This window comes from Ictidomys tridecemlineatus, chromosome 1 (genome assembly GCF_052094955.1).
Source record: "Ictidomys tridecemlineatus isolate mIctTri1 chromosome 1, mIctTri1.hap1, whole genome shotgun sequence".
Taxonomy (NCBI): domain Eukaryota; kingdom Metazoa; phylum Chordata; class Mammalia; order Rodentia; family Sciuridae; genus Ictidomys; species Ictidomys tridecemlineatus.
Window position 1 is genome coordinate 85,239,103 of NC_135477.1, and position 26,120 is coordinate 85,265,222.

General features: G+C 38.0%; 1 protein-coding gene and 1 non-coding gene across 7 annotated transcripts in view; one reads left to right on the forward strand and one right to left on the reverse strand.

Annotated features, from left to right (window-relative positions):
* The window catches only part of Arhgef28 (Rho guanine nucleotide exchange factor 28), a 291,621-nt gene that overhangs the window by 160,507 nt on the left and 104,994 nt on the right, over nt 1–26,120 (reverse strand). For 5 of the 6 annotated variants that reach the window (XM_078043571.1, XM_078043576.1, XM_078043585.1 and 2 more), the window contains exons 3-4: nt 19,391–19,538; nt 16,077–16,370 (exon numbers count right to left, since the gene is read on the reverse strand). In XM_078043571.1, coding sequence (XP_077899697.1) covers nt 16,077–16,370; nt 19,391–19,538 — 442 coding nt within the window. The remainder of the gene's footprint in view (nt 1–16,076; nt 16,371–19,390; nt 19,539–26,120) is intronic. The other variant, XM_078043579.1, reaches the window with a different exon arrangement.
* LOC120885950 (U6 spliceosomal RNA) lies at nt 24,534–24,643 on the forward strand. Its single transcript, XR_005728743.1, has one exon. It is a non-coding gene; the product is annotated as a U6 spliceosomal RNA (small nuclear RNA).

Sequence of the window (26,120 nt, forward strand, 5' to 3'; positions counted from 1 at the left end):
TGTAACCAAGGCAGAATTACTAATAATTGCTCTAACAGCAAACATTAAAAAGTATTACCTCTAACAGCACAATCACTCAGACACAGAGAGGAACTGAACAGGTTGTGTCATTGAATAAATGATTCCTATTACAGCACAGTGAGGGTCCATCTGCCCCAGTCAGGGAAAAATCAAGGCCCACTCTACAGAGCATCAACTTCTTTGCCATAAAATGAGGTTGTTACAATAAAGACCTCAGTTTCTTTGAGTATTTAAACATATCTTGACTTTGCCAGGCACGGTGGCACACACCTGCAATCCCCAGAGACTCTGGAGGCTGAGGCAGGAGGATCACAAGTTCAGAGTCAACCTTAGCTACTTAGAACCTGTCTCAAAGTAAAATTTTTTTTAAAATGGGGACAGTGATGTACTTCAGTGGTAGAGCTGCTCTGGGCTCAATCCCCAGTAACTCTCTCTCTCTCTCTCTCTCTCTCTCTCACACACACACACACACACACACACACACACACACACACACACAAATGCTTTCACTTTATGGTGAGCAAAGATTTATGAAAAGCAGCACACACCAAGAAGACTTTGAGAAAAACATCTTAGCCACAAGAACAGGAATAGACAGTTTGATTGTTATTAAGAGAAAGTGATTTTGTTTTCTTGTCAGCCTTTGGAATCACTATTGTACCTACACAAGGTCTGACCATAGCATTCACTTGGAAGAAAATTCATCTTGGAAGATTTAAATATTAACCTCTGTTGTAGGTTCATCCACAACAATGAATGTACCACTCTGCCAGGGACAGTGATAGAGGGGAGGCCATGGTGGCAAGAGGTATGTTGGAAATCTCTGTACCTTTTACTCAAATTTGTCATGAACTTCACCTGCTCTAAAAAATAAAGCCCATTAATAATAAAATAAAATAATTAATCAAGCCCTCCAGAACTCAAAATCACTGCTTGAAATACAAATTGGTACAAACACTTCAGAATACACAGTGGCATTATCTAATACATTTAGAGAGTCTAGTATCTTATAGTAAATCCATTCCATTCCATAATCGTCCCATCCTTCATATAAATCCTAGCAAAGAACATATTTCACGTGCACCAGGAAACATGCATAAACATGTAAAGTGTTTAAAATTAGAAACAATCTTAGTGTCCATCAGCAATGCCATAAATTGTAATGTAATCATACATTAGTATTCTAACAATAAAAATGAATTCTAGCCAGGCGTGGTGGTGCACACTTTTAATCTCAGCAGCTCAGTAGAGTGAGACAGGAGGATCACTAGTTCAAAGCCAGCCTCAGCAAAAGCAAGATGCTAAGGAACTCAGTGAGACCTTGTCTCTAAATAAAATACAAAATAGGGCTGAGGATGTGGCTCAGTGGTCAAGTGCCCCTGAGTTCAAGTCCCAGTAGCCCCCCCCAACCAAAAAAATAAAAATAAAACTAATTCTAGGCTAACAGAAGAAGATAACAAATATAATGTAGAATAGGATAATTGAAGTCACAAAAGAATATAGAGGATATATTTTAATAAATAAGAAGCTCAAAAAAGGTGAGAGCTATACATATACCTATGTGTATATTTAGGGGGAAAACTATAAAGAAAAGCAGGAAAGTGATTGCTGTAAAAGTCAGCATAATACTTCTGAGGGAAAAAAGGAGAATGTGACAGGAAAGGCCAAGGGGAACTGGTCCTTCTGGCGATTGCTGGTATGTGTATGACTCTTCTGGTCTCTTTCCTCTCTCCCTCTCTTCCATCTCCCTCCTTCTCTTTCTCAAATACACATAAATACACATGCACACACATAGGGGATGATGGTTTTTAAAAACACTAATGCCAGGTGTGGTGGTGCACACCTGTAACCCCAGCAGCTCAGGAGGCGAAGGCAGGAGGATCGCAGGCTCAAAATCAGCACTGAATATCTATCTGTTAGCTAAAAGGAATGTCAGCAGAGAATAGCAACAGCAATGGTGATCTGTGACTTTTAAAGTTATCTTTCATTCACATTATTTACTGCTAAGCCAGGAAACAGTGTTAGACATTTAGCAAAATCTTAAAGCTAAAATGTGATGAGTCCAATAACCTATAAGCAAATGATATTTTTAAACTCAAGTCAGAAGTACTTCTATTTTGTAGGGCTTAGTAATGTTTCATATCTCTGAGTGCAGCCATTGAAATGTATCCAATAAAGTTTTGGGGAGACTAAAACATAGTGTTTTAATTTGTATCCATCCCATTTTCTGATTCTTAATTTTACTTCTTGTGCTTTAGGAGTCTTGTTAAGGAATTCAGATCCTAAGCCAACATGGTGAAGATTTGGGCCTACTTTTTCCTCTATTAGGCACAGGGTGTCTGGTCTAGTGCCTAAGTCTTTGATCCCACTTTGAGTTGAGTTTCATGCAGGGTGAGAGAAAGGGGTTTAATTTCATTTTGTTACATGTGGATTTCCAATTTTCAAGCACCATTTGTTAAATAGGCTATCTTTTCTCCAGTGAATGTAGCTTTGTCTAATATGAGATAACAGTATTTATGTGGGTTTGTCCCTCTGTCTTCTATTTTGTACATTTGGAAACAATAATAACATAAAGAGAGAGAAAGCCTACAAAATGGGAGAAAATCTTTACCACATGCACATCAGACAGAGCATTAATCTCAGAATATATTAAAACTTAACCCTCCCCCCAAAAAAACCAATGCAATCAATAAATGGGCTAAGGAATTGAATAGACACTTCACAGAAGAAAAATACAATCAATCAACAAATATATGAAAAAATGTTCAACATCTTTAGCAATTAGAGAAATGAAAATCAAAACTACTCTAATATTTCATCTCACTCCAGTCAGAATGGCAGCTATCAAGAATACAAACAACAATAAATGTTGGTGAGGATGTGGGGAAAAAGGTACATTCATACATTGCTAGTGGAAATGCAAATTGGTGCAACCATTATGGAAAGAGGTATGGAGATTCCTCAGAAACTTGGAATGGAACCACCTCTGACCCAGCTGCCTCACTTCTTGATTTATACCCAAAAGACTTAAAATCAGCATATTACAGAGACAAAGCCACATCAATGTTTATAGCAGCTCAATTCACAACAGTTAAACTATGGAACTGATCTAGGTGCCCTTCAATAGATGAATGGATAAAGAAACTGTGATGTACACACACACATACACACACACACACACACACACAATATTAGAAATATTACTCAGCCTTAAAGAAGAATGAAATTATGGCATTTGCTGGTAAATGGGATGGAGCTGGAGAATATCATGCTATGTGAAATAAGCCAATCTCCCCAAAATCAAAAGCCAAATGTTTTCTCTAATATGTGGATGCTAATGTACAGTGGGGGAACTAGGGAAGAAAAGAGTTATTTTAGATTATATAGAGGGGACTGAAGGGAGGGAAGGGGATATGGGTATAGGGAGAACAGTAGGATGAATCAGACATTATTATCCTATGTACATATATACATGTACAACCAGTGTGATTCTACATCATGAACACCAGAAGAATGAGAAATTATACTCCATCATATGTGATGTATCAAAGTGCATTCTATTGTCATGGATAACTAATTAAAATAAATTTAATTTTTTAAGCATAGTTTTTTAATTCATAAAAAAATCTCATTAAAATAAGTTTTACTCTGATTCCCAAAGTCACACATACCATGAGGGTCTCAATTTATGCATCTAAGACATTCAGGAGAAAAATATTGAATGAGAACATGTCTATGTGGCAAGCCCTATGTGCAGAAAGAAGGACATGATCTCTGTCTGAGAAGCATGCAGCTGGCTCACTTTTGTTCAAAACAAAATAAATATTCAGCCTACTGATATCACTAACAGATGAACTTCAACTTTAGGCTTATATACAAAGATTGTAAACAAAAACATCTGGCTTATAAGAAAAGTGATCTACAGGTAAATTTAAGTTAACCTATGTCATGTATAATAATTTGAAAGTTTATAAAATGCCAAAATTGATAGGCAAATAGTATAGCCAATGGGAAAAAATGGATGGAAGGTAGAAGAATGAATTTGGCATGGGCTCCACACACAATCCTTGACACTTTCAGAATCCTTGTGAGAACAAGTGGATTATTCTTCCAGCCCCTTCCTTTTATGTAGTCTGCTCAGGGCTCTGGAATATGCATACGTAAATCAGTCTTCCATGCAGAAAATGGGAGGTCAATGAGTCCAGGGTATAGGAATTACAAATAGAAACACATTGATTTATAAGATGGAAACTGGCCATTCTAAGGGGCCCAAGACCAGCATAGCAGGCACAGCTGGATCCTGAAGTCAAGAGGTAGAAGGAGGAGTGAAGTAAGCATAACAGCAGCAGGCTGAACGCCCTGAGATTTCCTTTCTGCATCAGATGAATTTGAGACACTTAGATTATGACCATCCCTGACTGAAAAGGATCTGGGAAAACACCCATCACAGACACAAGCATTCCAAAACATTTGCACTGTGATGTACGAGACAAAAATGAACAAGACTAAACTGATCTGGCATCTCATACAGGCTACTTACCCTTCAGCTGTGGAACTAGTACTAAACCCGTTGAAACACTAATGTCTTTATTAGAATTCCAAATGGCAGTCCAAGTTTTGGCCTTCACATTCTGGAGTCATTTCCAGATTGAACAAGACAAAGCAAGCATCAGGGCAAAGTCTGAGGAGTTCAGCTACAACCATGCAGTGTGCGAAAGGGAACAGATTAAAGGACTGAAAGACTTGGACCTGTAGCGTGGCACTTGCCATGCTATCACTTTGGAGAGACGATTTAATTCTCACGTTTCAAGTTGTTTGATCTGTAAAAGGGAAGGGATATCTGTTCAGCTTGCTACCCAGGAATGTCAGGGGACCACAATGAAAATATCATATGGGACAGGGCCCTCAAGAACCATGAAAGCCAATGTTAGGGGAACTTAGCATTTGTACACTCTCATCTGATCTTTTTAATACAAAAAATAATAATTACAATAAACAGTCACTATTAGATATGTGGTCTGTTTGAATACAGTTTTCCTCTGGTTGCCATTTAAAAGCATAATTGAAGGGAACTAGCCCCCTGTATGGGAGGCACTATAATTGCATCAGTGCAGTATACCAGATGTGCCATTAAAACAAATATGCTATAATCTCATGCCTCAGGCAGCAGCCAGTCATTAGGTGTTTTTAAGCAGCAATTATTCCAGACCTCCTTTCCAGCTTGGGCAATCATTTTTCTCTCATTCGTTAATATTCCTTCAAGGCTGTGATTTCAGCCACCATCTATTCCTTCAATAGATATTTGCTGATAGCCTACTGTGCACCAGGCAGGCACTCTTCTGGTCTTCCCTCATGCCACTGGGGAGCAGAAGTTCTCAGATGCCTTCCCATTGACCCTCCAGAGACCCTTTGTTTGTTTGGGAATAAATGAAAATACCCTGCAGTTATACTGTTTTACTGACAAGCAGAAAAAGCATGGCCGCATTATGTCTTGCAACTGGCCTGTTGAAGTCTGCAGCGCTAACTGGAATTCAAGTACAACCAGAAAACGGGTCCTATCTACAGCCGAGCCAGGTCTACTCACTACCCTGGGACTGGATGCCAGAGCCTCGTGTCCTATTATACTTTAGATATGAAGTGTCCCCCAAAAGCTCATGTGTGAAATGATGAAGAACATTTCGAGGTGAAAAGATCAGATTATAAGAGTTATAACATTATCAGTATATGAATCCACTGATAGGGATTAATGGGGTGGTAATCCTAGGCAGCTAGAACGTGGCTAGAGGAGGTAGGTCAGTGGGGGCATGACTTTAGGGGTTTATATTTGGTTCCTGGTGAGCAGAGAGAGATATCTCTCTTATTCACTCACACTTGCTCGCTTTCGCGCACTCTCTCTCTCTCCCTCTTCTCTGCTTCCCAATTGCCATGTTCTGAGCTGATTCCCTCCTGCACACACTTTACTCTGATGTTCTTTCTCACTTCAGGCCCAGAGCAATGGAGCCAGCCACCTGTGGACAGAGACCTCTGAAACTATGAGCACCAAATGAACTTTTCCTCCTCTAAGATAATTCTTATGAGATCTTCTGGTTGCAGCAGAGAAAAAAGCTGACTAAAATATGTCCAAGGTCCCAGACTAAGATATCAAATTCTTTGGGTATGAACTATAGCCTCCCTGGGAGATTAATCCCCTCCTTCAGCATCAGGGCACAGTCAGCAAAGGATATTCTGGTGAGAGGAGGGGAAGAAATTAAGAAGGATCAACCACACAGGAAACTAGTACAAAAGGAGCTGCTCACCCAGTTTACACTGGCTGGGGAGGTTGGGAAAAAAGGTAAACAAAAATCTAGATGCATGAATGAAAGCAAAGAAATGAACCACCACAACCACAGGTACTTCATGCTTACCAGATGCCAATAACTATGGTATGATTGTATATTCCTTGTTTCTAAAGGGAGCTAACATTTATTCAGTGCTTCCTATACATTCTCTCTCATTTAACCCTGACAGCCATTCCATGATGTATGTTCTTTCATCATCCTCATTTTATAGGACCAGAAACTGAGGCTTGACACAATCATGCAATTGTCCAAGCCCACTCAGATAATAAATGGAGCATCAAGGATTTGTACCCAGACATTTCAACCTCCAAAATTCAAGTTCTTAACAATTATGCCTTCTCTTATGCAAAGGCTCCCTTTGAGTTAGCATCAATGGCAGTATACTTGTCAAAGAAAACATATGTTAAAGTCAACAGTAGCAAAAAGTGAAAACTATAAAAATTAAAGTTTTAAAAGGAAAACTAGGAGAGTCATACTATAAGAATTGGAAAGCATCTTTTTTAAAAATCATGGAATGATTCACTTAATACCACACTTATTTCATATCTCCAGCTGTAAGTTGCAGATGGAAGATATGAAATAAGGTAGAACTTGTGGAGAAAAATCTAATCAAGAACTAAAAGCTGGGACTGGGATTGTGGCTCAGTGGTAGAGCTCTTGCCTAGCATGTGTGAGGCCCTGGGTCCAATTCTCAGTACAGCATATAAATAAATTAAATAAAGGTCCATTGACAACTAAAAAAATATTAAACAAAAAAAGGAATTAAAAGCCCTAAATATATTTTAAAAGCAGGCAAGAAAAGATAGAATGTTAATAAATCAACCAATTGAGGGGGTGGGGAATAAGCAAAAGGAGAATGAGCTGCATCCTTCATAAGGAACCAGGTTCAGGCCTTTCTCCAGGGTTGGCCTGATGTGTCGCCCTCTGGTGCCTGTCCGCCACCCCCCCCTGTCTCTCTCTCTCTCTCTCTCTCTCTCTCTCTCTCTCTCTCTCTCTCTCTCTCTCTCTCTCTCTCTCTCGACCCCCCTCAAAAAAAAAATCAGCATAGCAAAAACAAGCACAAGTACAGGAAGGGTAGGGACAGCAGGTCAATAGGAACAGAGAGAGGGATTACAGAAGATTTCTCAAGGTTTCTATCATGGAGGCTCACAGTTAAGAGTCAACACAAGGTCTTTTAAGGGTCACCAGGGACAAATAAAGAGGTCCTTGCAGCAGAACACACTGCCCATTTCTCTAGGCGTCCACGTCACTTTTGACTAGCAATACCCTTCTCCCAGGCCTCTCCCACTCACCTTCAACCATGGGCCTTTTGACCTTCCTGGATTGGTCATTTTAAAAAATATGTGTCATATGTGTTTTAAATAAAATAGTACAAGGACAACTGCCAACATCTAAATCCTATTAAGAAATCTATGAAAACAGCAAAACTCTTAGCTTTTTCCTTCCAGATAAGTGCTAAGAGATTGCGTGGCTGCTGTCATTTTCAAGTTCCATTCTAGCCTCCCGTGTGCCATCAAAAGCTGCCTGTGCATCCTGCCACATTTGAAGGGCTCCCAGCAGACAGCAGGCAGGGAGCCGGCACGGCTGGCCAGAGGAGAGCTTCAAAATGTCTGTGGCTCCGAGTCCTTTGGGAATCACAATAGGGTAGAGTGTTTAAAAATAAAAGCTCCCATTTACATTCTTTTTCCTTGAAAATTATAATTGAGGGAGAGAAAAGTGACCTGAATACAACCCTATGTTCTATTTCCCAGATGTGAGAGTAAATGTGTAATTCCCTATTCCAGTCGAAGGGCTATTGTTGCCAGACAAAAGTAGGAAGCTTGCTTTTTTAAGGAAGAGTTTTAAGCTGCTGTTTCTTCTTTAAAATGCTGTACCTTAGAGAAGGTGCACAATAAGCGGTACCAACTAAAGATGAAAAATAAATCTAATATTTTTGAGGGGAGCAAAACACCTGTTTGGGAGGAATTTAAGTCTATATTACATTCTTCACTGCCACAAATCCTATTTTTTAAAAAATTAAAAGCTCAAAAGTCAAAGAAAACATTTTTAAATTAAGGACTTTAAATGTCACAAATGACATACCTACTCATAGCTAAGTATTGTGAAACAATTTTATTAGTTTACCATGGGATCTATTCCAAAAACATTCTCCCCACCATTAGTATTCACCTCATGGGTTACTATAGCAACCCAGGAAGACATTACCAGCTTATCATGTCAGAAAAAAGGTTGTGGAGGTATTTGTCCCAGTAGGTACTATCAGAAGTGACAGAAGGCCAGAAAGCAATAATGAATGTGCACACAATTGCTTAAAAAATGTAACAGTTTCCAAGAGAAACACACACACCCTGAAATTAGTTGTTACCCATTATACATTAATTTCAAAACTGAAAAGAAGAAGCTGGAAACACATATTTTGAAATAAATCTGTCTTTTATGGGTTTTCTGCCCACTGATATTCCAGCTGGTGTCATTTCAAAGTTGCCATCCAGTATAAAGCTTTGGGCTAGAATAACAGAGCTGACCTGTCACATTGTCTGCAGGCCAGCAAGCAAGGCTCATGACTCAATGCACCCTTCCCTGGTCAATAAGACTTGGAAAACAGTGAAGTGGGGCCTATCTATGGGTCTGCTCCTCGGCCTCGCTCTATTTTATTTCTATATCAGCTGTTGGCAGGCTATATTCAGGAATAAAAACACAAATCCAGCTCAAACTCTAGTGTTAAACAAATCTCACTTCTATTGGCTACAGATCTCTTTTCTCTATTCCAAGAAAGAGAAACAGATACTCTCCTGTGTCAACTCTGCTGGGCCCCACATTCCCCTTCTTGTGGTCCCTGGGGTGAAGGTAATTGTTCTGACCAGCTTGAAGCAAGATGCAGATGTCACATAAAACTGGCCGTTCCCCCTAAGTCTTTCATAATAAACTCCTAATTCTTATTTAGTAGCTATTCCTGCAGATAATAAACCATATCAAAATTGCTCTTTAAATTCCCCACACGAACACTAAACAATCAAGGCACATCCTAAAAGTTGTTGCATAACTCTTGCTCTTAAAATCTTTCTTCTGAAATCCTTCTGATCTCTGCATTTCTTTTTTCTTTTTTTTTCTCCTCTCATTAGTTGTGGAACATAGAAAGGCAAACAATGTTCTTCAAAGGGTGCTAATTATGAAGACCCAAAGCATCATGCCAGCCATCTTCTTTATAAGAGCCTCACACTATGCTACCCACACTGTGCACCACACCTGCAGTCCATGACAAGGATTTCTGTTTTTCCTTTAAGTCCCCATTCATTATGCTGTGACTAGTTCTTACACAAACAAACATTACTTGAACTTCTTGTTACAACATATATTCTGCAACTAATAAATCATTCTAATTTCTAGATTCAAGTTCAATCTATCATGATGTTATTTGCAAATTATGGAGCACACTCTTAATCTGATCTTTGGAATAAATAATTAAAATATTAAATTCTCTAACCCATCCTACCAATTCCACCAACTGCTCCTCTTTGGGGACAGCTCTCCAATCAAATATCCAGAGAATGAGAAGCCAACTCCCTAAATACATCAGCTGTGTTTAACTTTAAGACCAAGATAGCCCTGTCAAAAGGTTGCAAAGGCACAACTGCCTTACCATCAAAAATTCCTTCTCTGCATAGAATCACTTACAAAGGCAGGAGGAATGTTGAATGAATAAAGTAACCTGAATGATAAAACTTTGTTTTATTATAAGAGTTTAATAAGATTCAATTCCTGGCATCACCTTTACAAAACCAAGCTTTGTTATGTTTTTTTTTTGGTTGGTATAACCAAGAATCACATGTGCTCCATAACAAATACAAGAAGGCCTATGTGAAGACCTCTGATCACAAGAAATAGTTGCACCTAGTCAACTGCAGAAATCCAAATTCACTTGTAGAATTAAAATCTACTCTGGAAAAAAAAATCTTGAATTTGCTATACACAAGTTTGTAAGTATAAATACATGTGACTATGTGACATTTTTATATGCCTTTTTTCACTCTTTAATCAGAAAGCATGGCCAGGACAAGCTCTACCTCTCTTTAGGCTGTGAGAAAAGTCTCTAAGTTCACAGGGTAATGCCATCAGCCTTGAGATGGCATATGTAGCCCCCTGGGTCTTCTGCCCTCACAGCAGCCCCACCCGAAACCCCTGGGAAGGCCTTACAAGCTCTTGGGAGCACAAATACAAGGAAATCGTGTGGTTGAACAGGAAGGGAAGGCTTTCAAGTCCAAAGTCATGTAAGTATCAACATGTGAAACGTTAGAATATTTAATACCAGTTAACCTAATTGTCAACATTATGCCAATCTCTGAGAAAAAATTTCTGTCCAAAATGAAGCAAAGAACCCAAAACAAAATAGATAAATTGTGAAATTTCATGGGGTAATTATATTACTTCTCAATATTTTACTATAATTGAGAGCCTCTGAGACCCTGCCAGTTTTCTGTCATGAAAGCTATTGCACAGAAGGAATGGGCTTAATTTTATGAAACAGAAACCCAGTTTTATGGATGGCCTAAAATTAAATAAAACCTGGGATATTTCCTTCCCTCGTAGGCATAATGAAGTTGCCTTATGACTAATGACGGGTAAAACGCAGGCCAAGAGGAGGCTCTGCTTTTCTTTATGGGACACAATGCTCCACTCAGATTCTGGCCCTTCTCCAGGATCCTGGACTTCCCGATAACTCTCAATGACTAAGAGGAAAAAAAGAAATGAGAGATTTATCATAACATACAAGGGAATTACAGTATGCTTCACAGTAAGACTTTAATCAAACTCAAAAGAGTTTGTCTCGTAAGAGAGACAAAGCCATTATCAAAATTAATTCATATTCATCCAGCAATATCTATTTATACCTAAGGAAATCATAAATAAATGAACAACACACATAATTTTTATAAGAGTGAACAGTGAAGATTTCAAACTGTTTTTGGATAAGTACTAATAATTACTGAATAGTATAGTGATTCCCCCGAAAAATTAAAACAGAACTACCATATGATCAAGCAATCCCACGACTCGGTATATATCCAAGAGAAAGGAAATCATTATGCCAAAGAGACATCTGCAGCACCATGTTCATTGCAGCAGTATTCACAATAACCAAGAAATTAATCAATCCTATTCACTGATGAATGGGAAAAGAAAAAATGTGGTACCTATACACAATGGAATACTTTTCAAGCATAAAAAGAAAATCCTGCCAGTTACAGCAACATAAATGGAACTAGAGATCATTATGTTAAATGAAATAAGCCAGGCACAGAAAGACAAATACCATATGATTTCACTCACATGTGGAATCTAAGAACATTGATCTCATAGAAGTTGAGAGTAGACTAGTGGCTACCAGAGGACAGCAAGGAGGGAAATTGTTCATCAGTGGGTACTATGTTATAGTGTGCTATTGTACTGTAGTGACTATAGATGACAGTAATGTGTTATACATTTCAATAAGCTAGATAAAAGGATGTTGAAAGTTTTCACCAAAAAGAAATGATATTTGAGGAATTAAATATGTTTAGCTCAACTTAAATACTACCCAATATATACATGCATCAAAATATCACATGGTACTCCATTAATATGCACAATTTTTATATTTCTATGTATCAATGGAAAATGGAGTTTTAAAAAAGAAATAATTATTAGGAAAGAAACTGTTTTCCATGTCTGATGCCATCACCACTATCAATTCCAGCAGATCCCATCCCTCAATTTAATTCTCAATTCATTATTATAATTTATCTACTTCAAAGACAACCAAAACCAATAAAATACGTGTGCTGGGGAAAAAAAATCTGAGTATGTAAGAGATCCTAAACCAGTTAGATCAAAACTCTAAATTGAGAGTTAAAAATAATAAAGAACAAATCTAAAATAGTTCAAAATTAGTACTACCCTACCAAATGGATTTGAATAGGCAATAAGTTAAAACATGTCCCCTGAAGTCACACGTGCATCATAACCTGACATAACCCTGCTGCCACAGGACATCTCTATGAGGCCTTCACCTAGTGTTCTTGTTGATTCCCAACTATAAAATGAGTAATTTATGTCCAATTAAGTTTCAGTCAATGCAACAAAAACTCCAGGTCCCCCACCCACCTAGTATATAATAGAATTTCTGAAGTTAAAAATTAAAATTAACATAGAAGAATTGATATTTGAATTATTTGTCCAAATGCCCAATTTGCTTTTTAAAAACTGGAATAATTTTTGGGATGCAATTGTGTAAAATGAATCAGAATGCATTCTGTTGTAATATATACCTAATTAAAATAATTAATTAAAAAATGCATATATAAAAAACTGGAATAATTTTGACAAAAGTATCCTGATAAATGCATCCATTAAGGCCCCCCAATCTAACATTGGACATTATCTATATATGATCCATAACTTACACACATAACAGAACTGTAGATACAGAAATTTAAGCCTATGGCAGACTGAATAAAATCCCCTAGGACAGTCACAAACCTCAGAGTAAAACTTAGCTAAAAACATGGTGTTAGTCTGTCCTTTGACAGTGAGTTATGGAGAAGCCCTTCTGCAAGTCTAGGCTGCAGGAAGTGTAACATCAGGTACTATATGCTGATGCTAGAGAAAATCTAGAAAAGTTCCTAGAAATGTTTAGTAATTGTTTATAATAGTAGGATTTTATCCTTTGGCTGGATCTTCAACTGGCTCAAAACAGTTATAATTTCCATTCTATGCATATACATGCACATATATATAAAATATACTACCTATATATGGAAGTCCATTCACATAAGCATAAGAAAACCAACTTTTAGTACAAACTTTTATGTTTAGACATGGTTCTACAGACTTCACCATATATCATCTAGTATAATCACAAGAATAAGCAAATCAGTTTGGATACTATTGTGCCTTATTTTAGAAATTAAAAATTTGTGGCACCAGAACTAAAGTAACTTTCCAAGTCTCATAGCCAGGAAGCAACACATTTAGGACTTAAACCTGGCTCCAGAGCACTTTTATTAACTATGACAGTAGAATTGTTTTTCTATACAATACAATGTCTCACCATGAAAAAGAATGGCTTCAGTTTTTCCCTCATGAAAATATATCTGTCCAAATAAATACTGGTGAAAGGGCCAGAAAGCGCCTCTTGGTGACATATACATGTCTGATACAAGGATATGGATAAATCAAAGATCATGAAAGGCAGAGGCATGGTAATTAAGAATGCATCTCTAAAAATCCATGAAAATGGCAGTAAGATTGCTTTTAACAACTCAGTGTCTCCAAACTCATTTCATGACTCTCTATCAGAAATAACCATGAGCATCCACACCCAACATGGAGAATTGTGTGTACATACTATTGTCAATGCACATGTTAAATGTTATAATATCTTTAATTTCTAAATTTTGACATGAAAAACGAATATAGCAAATGAGTAACTTGAATTCCATTTTGGAATCACTTAGTTTAAGCTATTCATGTGAAGTTATGAAGTTCCATGATCTTTAACAATTTGCAATTTTGCAGAGACACTGACTGAATCACTGCAGACACCCCACTGCTATGCTGATAGGGTTGCTGGTAGGAGCCTGTGATGGTAGCTCTGCCCCCTTGAAGCTTTGATGCTGTTATGGTTTGGATATGAGGTGTCCCCCTAAAACTCCTGTGCTAATACAGGAGATGAAATGATTTGACTGCAAGAGATATAAACTAATCTAGAGGATTGATCCACTGGATGGATTAATAATTTGGATGACAGCTGGGGCATGGTTGCAGGAGGTTTGTCACCAGGTGTGTGTGTAAGAAATTATATATTTTCTCTCCGGCTTCTTGCATGCTCTCTTTCTGATTCCTGGCTGACATGAGCTAAGTAGTCTTCCTCTGCCATTTCCCTTCCACCTTACCTTGGTCCCAGAGCAGTGGAGTCAACCAACTATGGACTAAGACCCCTAAAACTATTAGCCAAAATAAACTTTTCCGACTCTAGGATGTTGTTGTCAGGTATTTTAGTCACAGTTACAAAAAACAGACTAACACAGATGCTCTTCACTCATGAGTTTGAGCACAGTGACAGGTAGAGAATCCCAGTGCTTTCTGTCTTTGTCAAAATGGATGCGCTTTGGAAAACATAAAACACTATCCAATATTCTAGTTAGAAAGGTTTTAAAAATCCAAGAAGCTTAAGAAAATAAAGTTTCTTAGCCAGAAAATATTGTGTATATAAGGCATATTAAAATATTTCATATATAAATCATATGTATAACAATATATCAATATATATAACACATTATTTACTACATAACAAACATGCCATGCACATATAGAAGAGTTTATTCTGAGACCTTCAAGAAGGTATATGTGCAATTCCTCCACATATATCACGTCCCCTCTCTAGGACCTTGGGGATAATAAAGAGCAGAACAGACACAAGCCCACACCTTCAGGGAGCCACCCCTTTGTACACATCAATCAGACATCTCACAGCAAAGTGGAGCACAAGGATCCAGGCAAGGCCCAGTGTTGCACAACACTTTGGCTTCTCTCATCTAAGGCCTTCAAAAATAAGAAACATCCTTGAGTGCCCAGGAGACTTCCAATAGAAAGATTAAAAAAAAAAAATTACCTCTCGAGTTGTGGCTTATAGCCCTACAACCCTGTTTACAAAAATCATACCCTTTTACCTAGAGTAGTGCATTAAATCTTATCCATGTTCAAATTTAAGCCAACTTGCGACCCCTAACTAGCATTTATCAGGAAGCAGAAATTCTTTAAAAAAGCATCACAAAGATTTTAACCACAAAGCTAAAATCATGGGAAGAATAGTAAAAAGCAAAAATAATATATGTTGTGTTTAATAAAAACAACACTTCTGTGTTTTCAATAAAATTATGTAATTTGTAGCCACCATCAGAGGCATCCATTAAACAGCTTAGCTGTGTGCCTAGTTTGGGACTAATAACATCTACAGCTCTGCTCGCGTGCACACTCCAAATAGTTGGTATTAAGAGAGTTTAGTAACTCCAAAAATTAGTAAAAACATAGTACAAAAAAAAATGATCAGTGCCTAAGGAAATGGAAATGCTAATTACCTTGATTTGGTCAATACACCTGGTATCCATGTATGTAATTACCACACTGTACCCCATAAATAGAAACAATTATGTCAATTAAAAAGTTGAGTACAAATATAGTACAAATGTTCTTGGAGACACGGACATGTCTAAGGATGTCAACTCATCGATGAAATTTCTTTTTATGACCACATTTCTTCTAAAGGCATTAGTGTCCCTCCTTCATGGAGGTATTTTTGTTTTTGTTTTTTCCTTGTTTTCTATTTGAAAACAAGTCAGAAATGTCCTCTTTTCACAACAAGAAAACCTGCCAAGGGAAGTGGAGCCACAACCCAAAGCAGCTGGCTTCAAGAACCTGCCATAAAGAAACAGTCCCATCCCATTGAGTCCCATCCCATCCCCCTCACCTCCCCCTCCCCAACAACCTGGAGGACACAGCCACATCAATCATCCCGAGATGAGTGGCTCAGGGCCTCAGGGAACCCAGCCAAATCAGAGCAAGGCTCAAAAAAAGATGCACACAAAAACCCACCCAGAAAGACAGACAACTAATGTAAATAAGACACATTCTCAATTTAACATAAAGTGTGCACAGCTGAATCTTCTGAGGAAGACCCACCTTCAAGTGAAGAACTTCCCAACACAGTCCAACCCGCAGGTAGCTCCAGCTGGGTCAGAGCCAGTACCAGCTCCTCATCCAAAGCAGGTAGTGCTGCCACCGTCAGGGCAAATGGGGTGAGCAGGCTCTGGTGGCTACAGGCTGTGAGGCGATCAGCCTGGGTAACCAGCAATCGGGCCAGCCTGCAGGCCATGTTGTCCACGTAGGTCACTGAGCCAGAGCCCATGGTCACCGGGGAGTAGCCTTCTGAGCAGAGGCACACAGACACCGTCACCGTCTCCTGAAGCCGGTGGCCTGAACGACAAGACAGTGAACAGCTCAGCCCAAGTCTGCAGAAGACTTTCCCAGTGGCCTCAAGCTAGCTCAGCAGCACTGGCAGGAGGACAGGCAGAACGGAGGAGAGGGCCTGCCAGTCTTTAAACACTGCCACACCTGTGTGGCAGTCAAGTTAAAGCTGACACCGTCCTCTTTTAGTGACTACTGATTTTAAAGCTCTCTTTTATGAGCTTAGGGTCTATTCTTCTCTCATGACCAAGCACAGTTATTTGCCTGTCTTCACCTCTTATCTCCATCCCAGCCCCTGAGTTCAAGTCTGCCACCTTAAATGCACCCACTCCCATTAAACTGCACACATCCAGCTACATCAGCTTTTTTCCTCTCTGACATTTCCTCCAGCATCGTATATTTTTACCTATTTATTTAGGTGAGAATTTTGTAAGATAGCATCACAAAATTACACACATTCATCCTAATTCCATGGCACTCCTTTGAATGTGAGTTGGGAAGGGTGAACAATACTAAACAGCCCAAGTGTGGTAGTGCACACCTGTAATCCCAGTGACTCAGGAGGGTAAGGAAGGAGAATTGCAAGTTTAAAGCCAGCCTCAGCAATTTAGCAAGACCCTAAGCAACTTAGCGATCAAGATCACTCTAAATTAAAAACACAAAAAAGGGCTGAGGATGTGGCTCAGTAGATAAACCCCCCTGAGTTTAATCCCCAGTACAAAAAAAAACAAGAAAAGAATACTAAAACACATGCACACATTGATATGAACATATTCAACAAAAGTATATGTATGTTCTTTAGTGCCTTCCCCTTGACTTCTGATAATAGCTCCTCTGATCCTCTGATAACTGTCTTCTCAGCTCTTAATACTGGTAGGGGTAGTTACCAAGCCCCTCCTTATACTCCTCTTCTTTGCCTCACTCTCAACTTTTGCCAAAGTTGGTGAACTCCTACTCAAATATATTTTTCTGTTGACTTTGGCAGATTTTCCAGGAATTAACAGCAGCAAACCACTGTAACCATGATAATTACGGCTGACACACAAGCCATTCAGCTACCACTGGCCCATGAGGCCCTCCTGTCCCCAAGCAAATGCCTCTGCCTTATTCTGCAAAGCTTTCCCCAGATGCTATTCTACCAGGACTCCAGGATCAAGAGTATCTGAAGTTTACTAGAGAGTTACTTACAGCCTCACACTAACCCTTTAAAAGCGGAGGTATAGAATGTACCCACCGCCACTAGACTGCAAATATCCAATATATACTACAGAAACCTATTTTCCATGTTTCTGAAGGTTACCCTGATAAACCTGTAGCCAGCTAAATGTAGGGATCAGAAATAAAGACTGCTCACTTCTAGGGAATCTTAAAATGAAGTTAAGGACCCTTACTTTAAGGAGGCCACAATATGATCAGAAAGACTTTCTTTAAGACAGGAGGGGAAGGAGAATTGCCCCTACATGTAAGCAAAGAAAAAGACAAAACGGAAAGTTTTGATATTGGGAGAGGCATTTTTGTTAATCATTTCTATTTTTTCTCTATAAGAGGCTTAATAAAAGAGAAAGCTAAGAAAAAAGGGAGGAAACTAAAGGTAAGAAAGACATCAATGTAAATACCAGAGCACAAAGACAGAGAGAAAAAGGACCAACAGGCAAAGTAACTATGTGCCACTAATTAAGTTTGATTTTTTTTTTTCTTGTAAGGACGAAGGTTACTGGGGCCAGAGAGGAAAGTGCTTAATATTGCCCACAGTCGCAGAGATGGTCTTCAATGACTAAGACCAGGCAGGATTGAAAAGTATTCATACTTCTCTACAATTTTCACTGTATCTGTGTTGTTTGCATATTCTCTACAAAACCTAGTTCCACATGCAGCTGATATACTACATAAGTGCTTAGGAACATATTTTCTTTAAGAATAAGGCCAGGGGCTGGGGCTTTAGCTCAGTGGTAGAGCACTTGCCTAGCATATGTGAGGCACTGGGTTTGATCTTCAGCACCACCTAAAAATAAATAAGTAAAATAAAGGTATTGTGTCCACCTACAACTAAAAAAATAATAAATAAATCAAAAGAATGAGGCCAATCTTACCTATAAGAAAAATTGAAGATCATGTATATGCTACAACTTGAGAGGGCCTAAAAGGCCCATGTTTAAGGAAAAAAAAATCAGCAAAATAATGGAAAAAAAAACTATTACCTGTTCTGCAGGTGATGACATTTAAATTCTACCTTTAGATTAAAGCTTGATAGATGCATAAGCTACATCATATTGAAAATGCAAAACAAATATATCTGATAAGGGTTGTTAGTTCATAATACCAGATTAACTCTATATAAAATAAATAAGATATATTAATTTAATTTTTATTATGTAAAATATATTACTCTTAATGCAAGGTATATCACCTCGTCACATGTCACCAGGGCATTTGAAGGAGAATAACAGGTTTCAAAAAGGGAACACTTTGATGGTGGGGAAAGAAAGTTCTGGAGCCTAAGATCATTGAGGAGAATTCTGAAGATCATTGAGGAGACTTCTGAATGGATACAGAACCCCAGCCAGCAAAGGGAGCAAGGCAGGGGAGAGGTGGACCTGGAGCTGCCAGGCTGACAAAGGGGAATGAGGAAGGAGGCTGAAGACAGACTTCATCAGTGCCAGTTCTTCCTGAGCCAACCCTGGCATTGAACCCTGGGACTTGAGGAGGTGATACTTAAGGTATAGTGTTTCCTCCGTTTGGCTGCATCCAAAGTACACCCAATCATAAAAGCATGGTGCAGCCAGCAGGATGGGCCTGTTAGTCAAGGACTAAGTCAAGACTCCTAATGTAGCTGCAGACAAAGCAGAAAAAACCTCCCATGAGAGAGAACACAGTGCAAGTTTTCTTCCTGATGATACCGTCTGTACACACCCACACACAGCCTCAGAGAACTGTTTTCCTTTCCCTTCTGGTTTTCTCCCGGCCTAGAACTCTGGAGGGAAGATGACTGCTAACAGAGTTGCCAGTCATGCAACAAAAAGGCCGCTCACCTGGAATTCTGGATTGGAGAATGTTATCCTCGATGCGCTCTGCGATCACAATGTGTCTCTGATGGGATCCATCATAAATAAAGTAAAACTCAGCATCTTCGGGAAGATAAACATTTTTGCCAAACTTTGCATAGACTGTCATCTGCCCCTGAAAGATAAATAAGTTGGGGCATCATTACACTTCCTTGTCCTGGCTCTAAGAAACCACAACAAAAGGGCGCACATCCAAAACATTGTCATTTGTTATATTCACTTCATGTGAGTAAGCTCAAATATCATGAATCCACCTTTCCAACAACAATATTTTGTGACATTGGGGAAGATGCTTCCTGTTATATTTGGAATGGGGGTAAGAGCTGGTCTGTTCAGGAAAGTTAAAGAAGTTCAGGACATAGGGAAGAATTTTTTTTTAATTTACTAGATGTGGGAATGTGATATTTCATTGTCTTTTACTTTGAACTCTTACCTGCCAAACATCATTGCTTGTGTTAATTTTCATCCTGTACCTGAAATGCCACTATTAGTACAAAGGTTCATGATAATTATCATTAGCCCTGGCTTTGCCTTGTCGGTGGTAGGAACCTTCAATGTTCACAAACGTTGCCAAACAAACAGGACAAGTGGCTCCCACACTTGATATGCCAGTTCCATTTGCTATTTATCTTCTCGAAGGGATTTCCAAGTCCCCTTTCTCAACCAACCTGGCCTTACAGTTTCTCTCAAGAGCTCCTGGTTGGCACAAAGCCTGCAAAGCACCCTGTCCCATGGAGGCACAATCTGAGGACAAATGTCCAAAGGAACTGAGGTGGCAGCTAGCAGTCTTGAGTATATAATCCTGCAGTGCTTTGGGCATGGTGCTAAATCAGCAGAGCTGTGCCCCGGTGGGATGCAGTGATGGACAAGCCCACCAGATCATCCCAGGAGACTTAGAAGGATTCATAACACTCCCTACCCCAAACACAAAAAGGCAGTGTGGAGTGGGGCCTCCAGGGAGAGGGAGCATTCCACCCAGCCCTTGGGAGTGGCAAGGAAGTGGAAAGTGGGGGCTGGAAAGGTCACCCACCTTGGAGGGCCTCCAGAGCTCGCCCAGTGTGGAGAAGCATCTGGGCTTCTGTGTGCTCAACCAGAGCAAACCAAACCCATCCTCCAGGAGATTCTCACCCTGAGATAGGAAAGAGAACTGAGCAGAGAAACACCTATGCAGTCTCCTGGACATCTGTTTGCCTTTGATGGGTATCAGACTGACAGTCTATATAACAGCATGACACTGTAGGAAGCTAAGAATCAGGTGAATCAGGAACAAAAGCAAGATTTGTGCAGGGCTCCTCCTTTCAGTTGCCACACTGTTATTTAATCTAAAATTTTTTTAAATAAAAAAAGATATGTTTTCATAGTGGTTTGAATCCATCCAACATACATAAAGTTATCTGAAATTATAACTTGGGGTGAACACCAATTGTGGAGTTCTGAAAAAAAAACATCACCAGTTCACAATTTTGAATTGTCTTTTGTCTGCATAGGGCATGCATGCACAAACACAAGTGAAAGAAAGTAACACAACAAGAAAAGTCTATCATACAATAGCTTCAAAAAAAAGTTCAGGAAGGAGATCTGAAAAGGAAAAAAAAACAATAACAAATATCTAACATGAGCGACAGGAAACTGAGATGAAATTCCATTTCCTAAAAAAGGAAGAACTAATTGCTATAGTCATGTTCTTGGTTACTAAAGGGATTGTTAATAATCCATGGACAGAATCTGACCTGACCTCTTCATGTTCTTTTTTTTTTAATAGAAAATAGATTGTATAAATAGATCAAAGATTTACTCAGATCACAAGAATATCTAATCTACATCTATTCCAAACAGTGGTCATATTACTATTTTGCTTGGTTGGGTGAACAAGGACTACCACTTAGCAAAGCATTTAATTATAACCCTTTTCTAATGCAGTATGTCCCCTAACAGTATGGTCTTGCACTTCATGGTAGCCCTGTTTCAAGAACCACATCATGCTTATGTCAGGAAAGAAGATAAATAACACTCATGCCAGAAGTGAGACAGGCCCATTAAAGAGAGATGCCCACAAGTCCTAGCACTAAGTCTTATATCAGCAATAAAAGGAGTCCCTTTTTAATAATCACAAGGACACCAGAAAGACAAAGATACTATGGGAGGGGAAGGAAAGGAGATGATACAGAAACCAACAGAGGTAGCCCATGAGATAGAAAGGGAGTCAGGAGAGGAAGCCAGAGAAAAACATGAAGATGGTAGAACAAGAACATCTACTTTCAGGAAAGGCCATTCATATGGCTTGTAGAAGGTGGACTGTACATGAAGCTCCCTGGAGGATCTCAGAAACATGGAAAGAATATGCTGAGCAATCAGAGCAGTGTGAATAATCAGCCACAGGTACCAGATTTTGGCTAAGACTGGGGTCTTTCTAATCACGGTGGCCCCTGAAAATCAGCTGCTCTTCTTAAAAGGCCACTTGTTTCATACATGATAAAGACAAATTCCAACTTACAGATTCCAGGGTACCTCTTTCACTTTCCCATCAGGATTCAATTGCATTCTCTGCTTTGGGCAATTGAAAATGACAAACTTTCCTAATTTGTTAGCATCAACATCAGAATCACTCCATATCTGAACAGAGGTAACCGAAATGTGTTATCACCTTTCTATCAATTACATTCTAAATGCAATCTCTGAAATACTTCACTGAAACTTCTAGACACAAGAAGAGACATACTAAGAAAAATCATCTCTAAAATTAATTTATAATTGTAATATGCACCAATCAAAATCAAAACTCCAGAATAAGCTTGTTTTAAAGTTTATTTGGAAGAGTAAATACATAAGAATAGAAACAAAAGTTTGAGATAGAATAATATTTAGGCTGTGAATGAAGTGCTCAAAGCTTGCCCTATGACATAGCAAAATATAGAATAAAACCCAGGTAATGTGAACAGTATGTAGAGACAGATCCCAAAGTAGAGTGCAGAGACAGACACATGTGCCCATGGAAATTACATAATCAAGGTGGCATTTCAAATCAGTGGGTTAAGAATGGTCTACTTAATAAATGGTTTGGGTACAACAGCTCTCCACTGGGAGTGAAAATATGCTTCCTATCCCATAACTAAATTTCTAATTAATTCAATATTTAATACACAAAATTCATAAGAGCATGAAACTAGAAGACCATTTAAAGTCTTCATTATCAAACAAAATGATGGTGATTACAGATATCTAAATTTCAGACACATGGAAATGAAGAGTACAAACTGCTTTTCATTTTCCTATAGTCTTACTGGCTTTGTCCCTAGGAACAGATATTCCCCAGGTACCTATGCTACAGAAGAAGTACATGCACTGCTGAGATTTCCTCTCTTTTATCAAAATTACTTTTCTTTCTCCTTCACTTTTGGTTGGAAAATTTTCTCTATTTTTCTATAAAATATAAATATGCTATTTAAGAAAAATATCTAAATAGACATATTCCAAATCTAAAAAAAAAATTTTCCACATTGTTACAGTTGTTGACACTTTTCTATTTGCATCCATTAAGTATTTGATATTTCAGAATTCTGTAATTAAACATTCTTCTAGCGTTGTACATTAACTGTATTTCTTTTTTAACATTATAAACAATACCATAATAAACAATTTTTGTTCTTCAAGTTACTAGTTTAAAGTAAATTCCAGAAATGAATCCAAGAATGTGAATAAGTTGTCACAAGCAGCCAAACTGCTATCCAAAACTGTTGTATCAACTCTCATTATCTCGTATGCAGATCATGTGTACCATTTTCATCTCAACCTTGTGAAAACTATTTTTTGTAGTATTTCCTGTGTTAGATAATAAACCATTCCTTGCTGATTTAATTCATTTCTTTCAGTTGCCAATGAAATTATTTGCACACTTTTAGAAAAATCTGTTACAAAATGGTGTACACACTTGATAGTAGGCAAGTCAAACTTCAATTTAAAGCATTCTACTCTTTCCTCCTCTTCTTTTTCACTTCTGAGTTCACCTGTATAAGTTTTGCCTTTAGTGGGACAAAATTTTCACTTTCCCAAGTAAACCAACTGGAACCAATGTCAGATCACCCCTTTTTCCCTTTGAATAGTGAAGGTAAACCACCTTTTACCCACTCATGCTTGGGTAAAAAACACTCAGCTCTACTCCTGTGAGACCCTCATCTATATTCCTGTTTACTCCATCTTGCTCTCAAGGCCAAGCAACATAGAAAATGGTAATAACAAATGTGGAATAGGAAAGATGAACTGTAATCCTATTAAATAGACTTCCATATAAACACAAAAATTTAGGTGCATTAAATCAATATATCTTTACCATCAATATCCTTATAGACAAATACTACTTATAGAATCCATGAATAATTCTCAAAGACTTAGTCTTCTGCTAAAATGCTAGGACATCTATGTATTATTTTTCCAAAAGAATTTGAAATGTATTATGTGGTTTTCCACTTAAACTATCTCATCCAACAAACATCGTAACTCCTGTTTAGACAGCATATGGAGTAGAAACAGTTATAGATGCTAATTTGCATGTTCCAAGGACTTGTTCACCAATCTCTGTCTGTAGTACCCTGAGTAAAAGAGTAGCTGCATTAACCTAATCACTGAGCATTCTTGCACTAATATCCTCTCCCTCCCCCTGCCCCTCTACCCTCTCACCCACTGCAGGCCATGAATCTGTACATAGTTTTTCTTTGTTAATAACAATGCTGTTTGCTAGACAACAATCTTAGCTGTGAGTTTCAAAAATATCTAGTAAGAATAATGTATTTTCAAATTAGACAATGAGAAAAAGTAGTACATCTTTTTATAGTGGGTTTTTTGTTGGTTGGTTGGTTGGTATTGCAGATTGAACTCAGAGACACTTAACCTTTGAACTGCATTTTTATGTTTTATTTGGAGACAGGATCTTGCTAAGTAGCCTAGAGCCTTGCTGAGTTGCTGAATTTGCAATCCTCCTGCCTCAGCCTCTTGAGCCTCTGGGATTACAGGTATTCTCCCAATTATGTGGGTTTTCTTAATCTGGAGTCATGGGAAGAATCCATAAATGCATTTCAGGTAGTATGAGCACCTTTTAAAATTATTAGCAAAACTAGTGCTTGCTTTGGTAGCACATATACTAAAATTGGAATAATACAGAGAAGATTAGCATGGCCTTTATGCATAAGTGTTTCATATTTTGAAAAAAATTATTAGCAAAACTGTTTCTGTGTATATGTGTTCATGTTAAGAAAAGATTTACAGCCTTCATCACAGTCTCAGAGGCATACAAAAATTCAAAAGGTATTGTGAACTCTGACTTTTATAGTAACAGATAAAAATGGAAATTTAACAAATGCTTTTTAATGACAATAGCCACCTTTTTATATAACTGTTGGACATGTTTTCCAAAGTATTCTGGTGTAATATACAACCTTTATATGGGATGATTTGGAGAGTAGAAGCAACAAAGATAGATGTGAGTTGGTATGTTAAATATAACAATCAAAATTTACTATTCATGCCATAAAAAAACATTATTCTAATATAAAGATAGTGTTCTAAGTAAACTATCAAATTCATTTCTTTGTTTTAATATTTGAAGCCTAACTTCTTAATAATAATAATAATAATTCTATACAGACAAAATCATTGAAAATTTAGGGGGAAAGAATACAGTATTTTTTTTATTGTATCCCTATGAAGGAAAGCAAATACAAGTACAGGTACTAGTGAGTCCTAACACTAACTGGCTCAGTACTCCAGAGTCAGGAGGACAACGTTGCTTTTTGTGATTTCTGCTCAACCTCCCAGTCAGCTTCTTCCCTTCACAGTTTCTCTGCACACTGTCTGTGGGTGGTGTCAAAGAAATTACTGTGAGCACAAAGTATTTTATTCCAAATCACTTTATTTAACTAAAGGACTTCTTTAAAATAAAGTACGGAAATGCAAAGATTATTTATACAGATCTAGATATATACATATCTATACACAAACATTATCTTTTATATGTATAGGACTTCACAATTTATAAAGTACTTCCTTGTGTATTTTCTCATCTTAATCCATAATAATACCTGGGAGGGTAATATTTTTATCCTCATTTCTAAAGGAGAACACTAAAAATATCAAGTCTTTAGTAAGCAGGAAAACCAGAAATTTAACTTCTATCTTCCTGTGCAAAACCAACAAGCTTTTATCCCCATCAGGTTACAGCACAAACAGCAAAAACTGAATGTTTAGTGACTCACCTGCACTTTTACATTTAATTCAGTATTTGTTTTATATACTTAATAAAGAATTTATCATCTTGAAATTCACCAGGGTTCACATCATGAAAACCATGGGTAGGTATGGGAGTGGGAGAGATGGATAAATGTTCCCTAATTCCTCCAAAGACATATGCAGCCATTAGAGGCATTAATTTGGGAATCAATCTGTTAATCAAAAATCCTTAGAAGGGTATAAAAAAAGCATATGATTCAAAAAAAATTAAGAACCACCAAATTAGAGCAGGTTTAAAAGAGTCTCACTTTTACATAGTGTAAAATAGAAAGATTACTCAAATTTATCACCCAATAAAATTCATGTGAATATTAATTAGTTAAATTCTGGGGGGAAATATCCAAATATCATTTTTTAAGATGAGGTTAACTAAAATGGCTTAAAAGACTTATAAGACATTTCTTCAGAAATTGTGTTT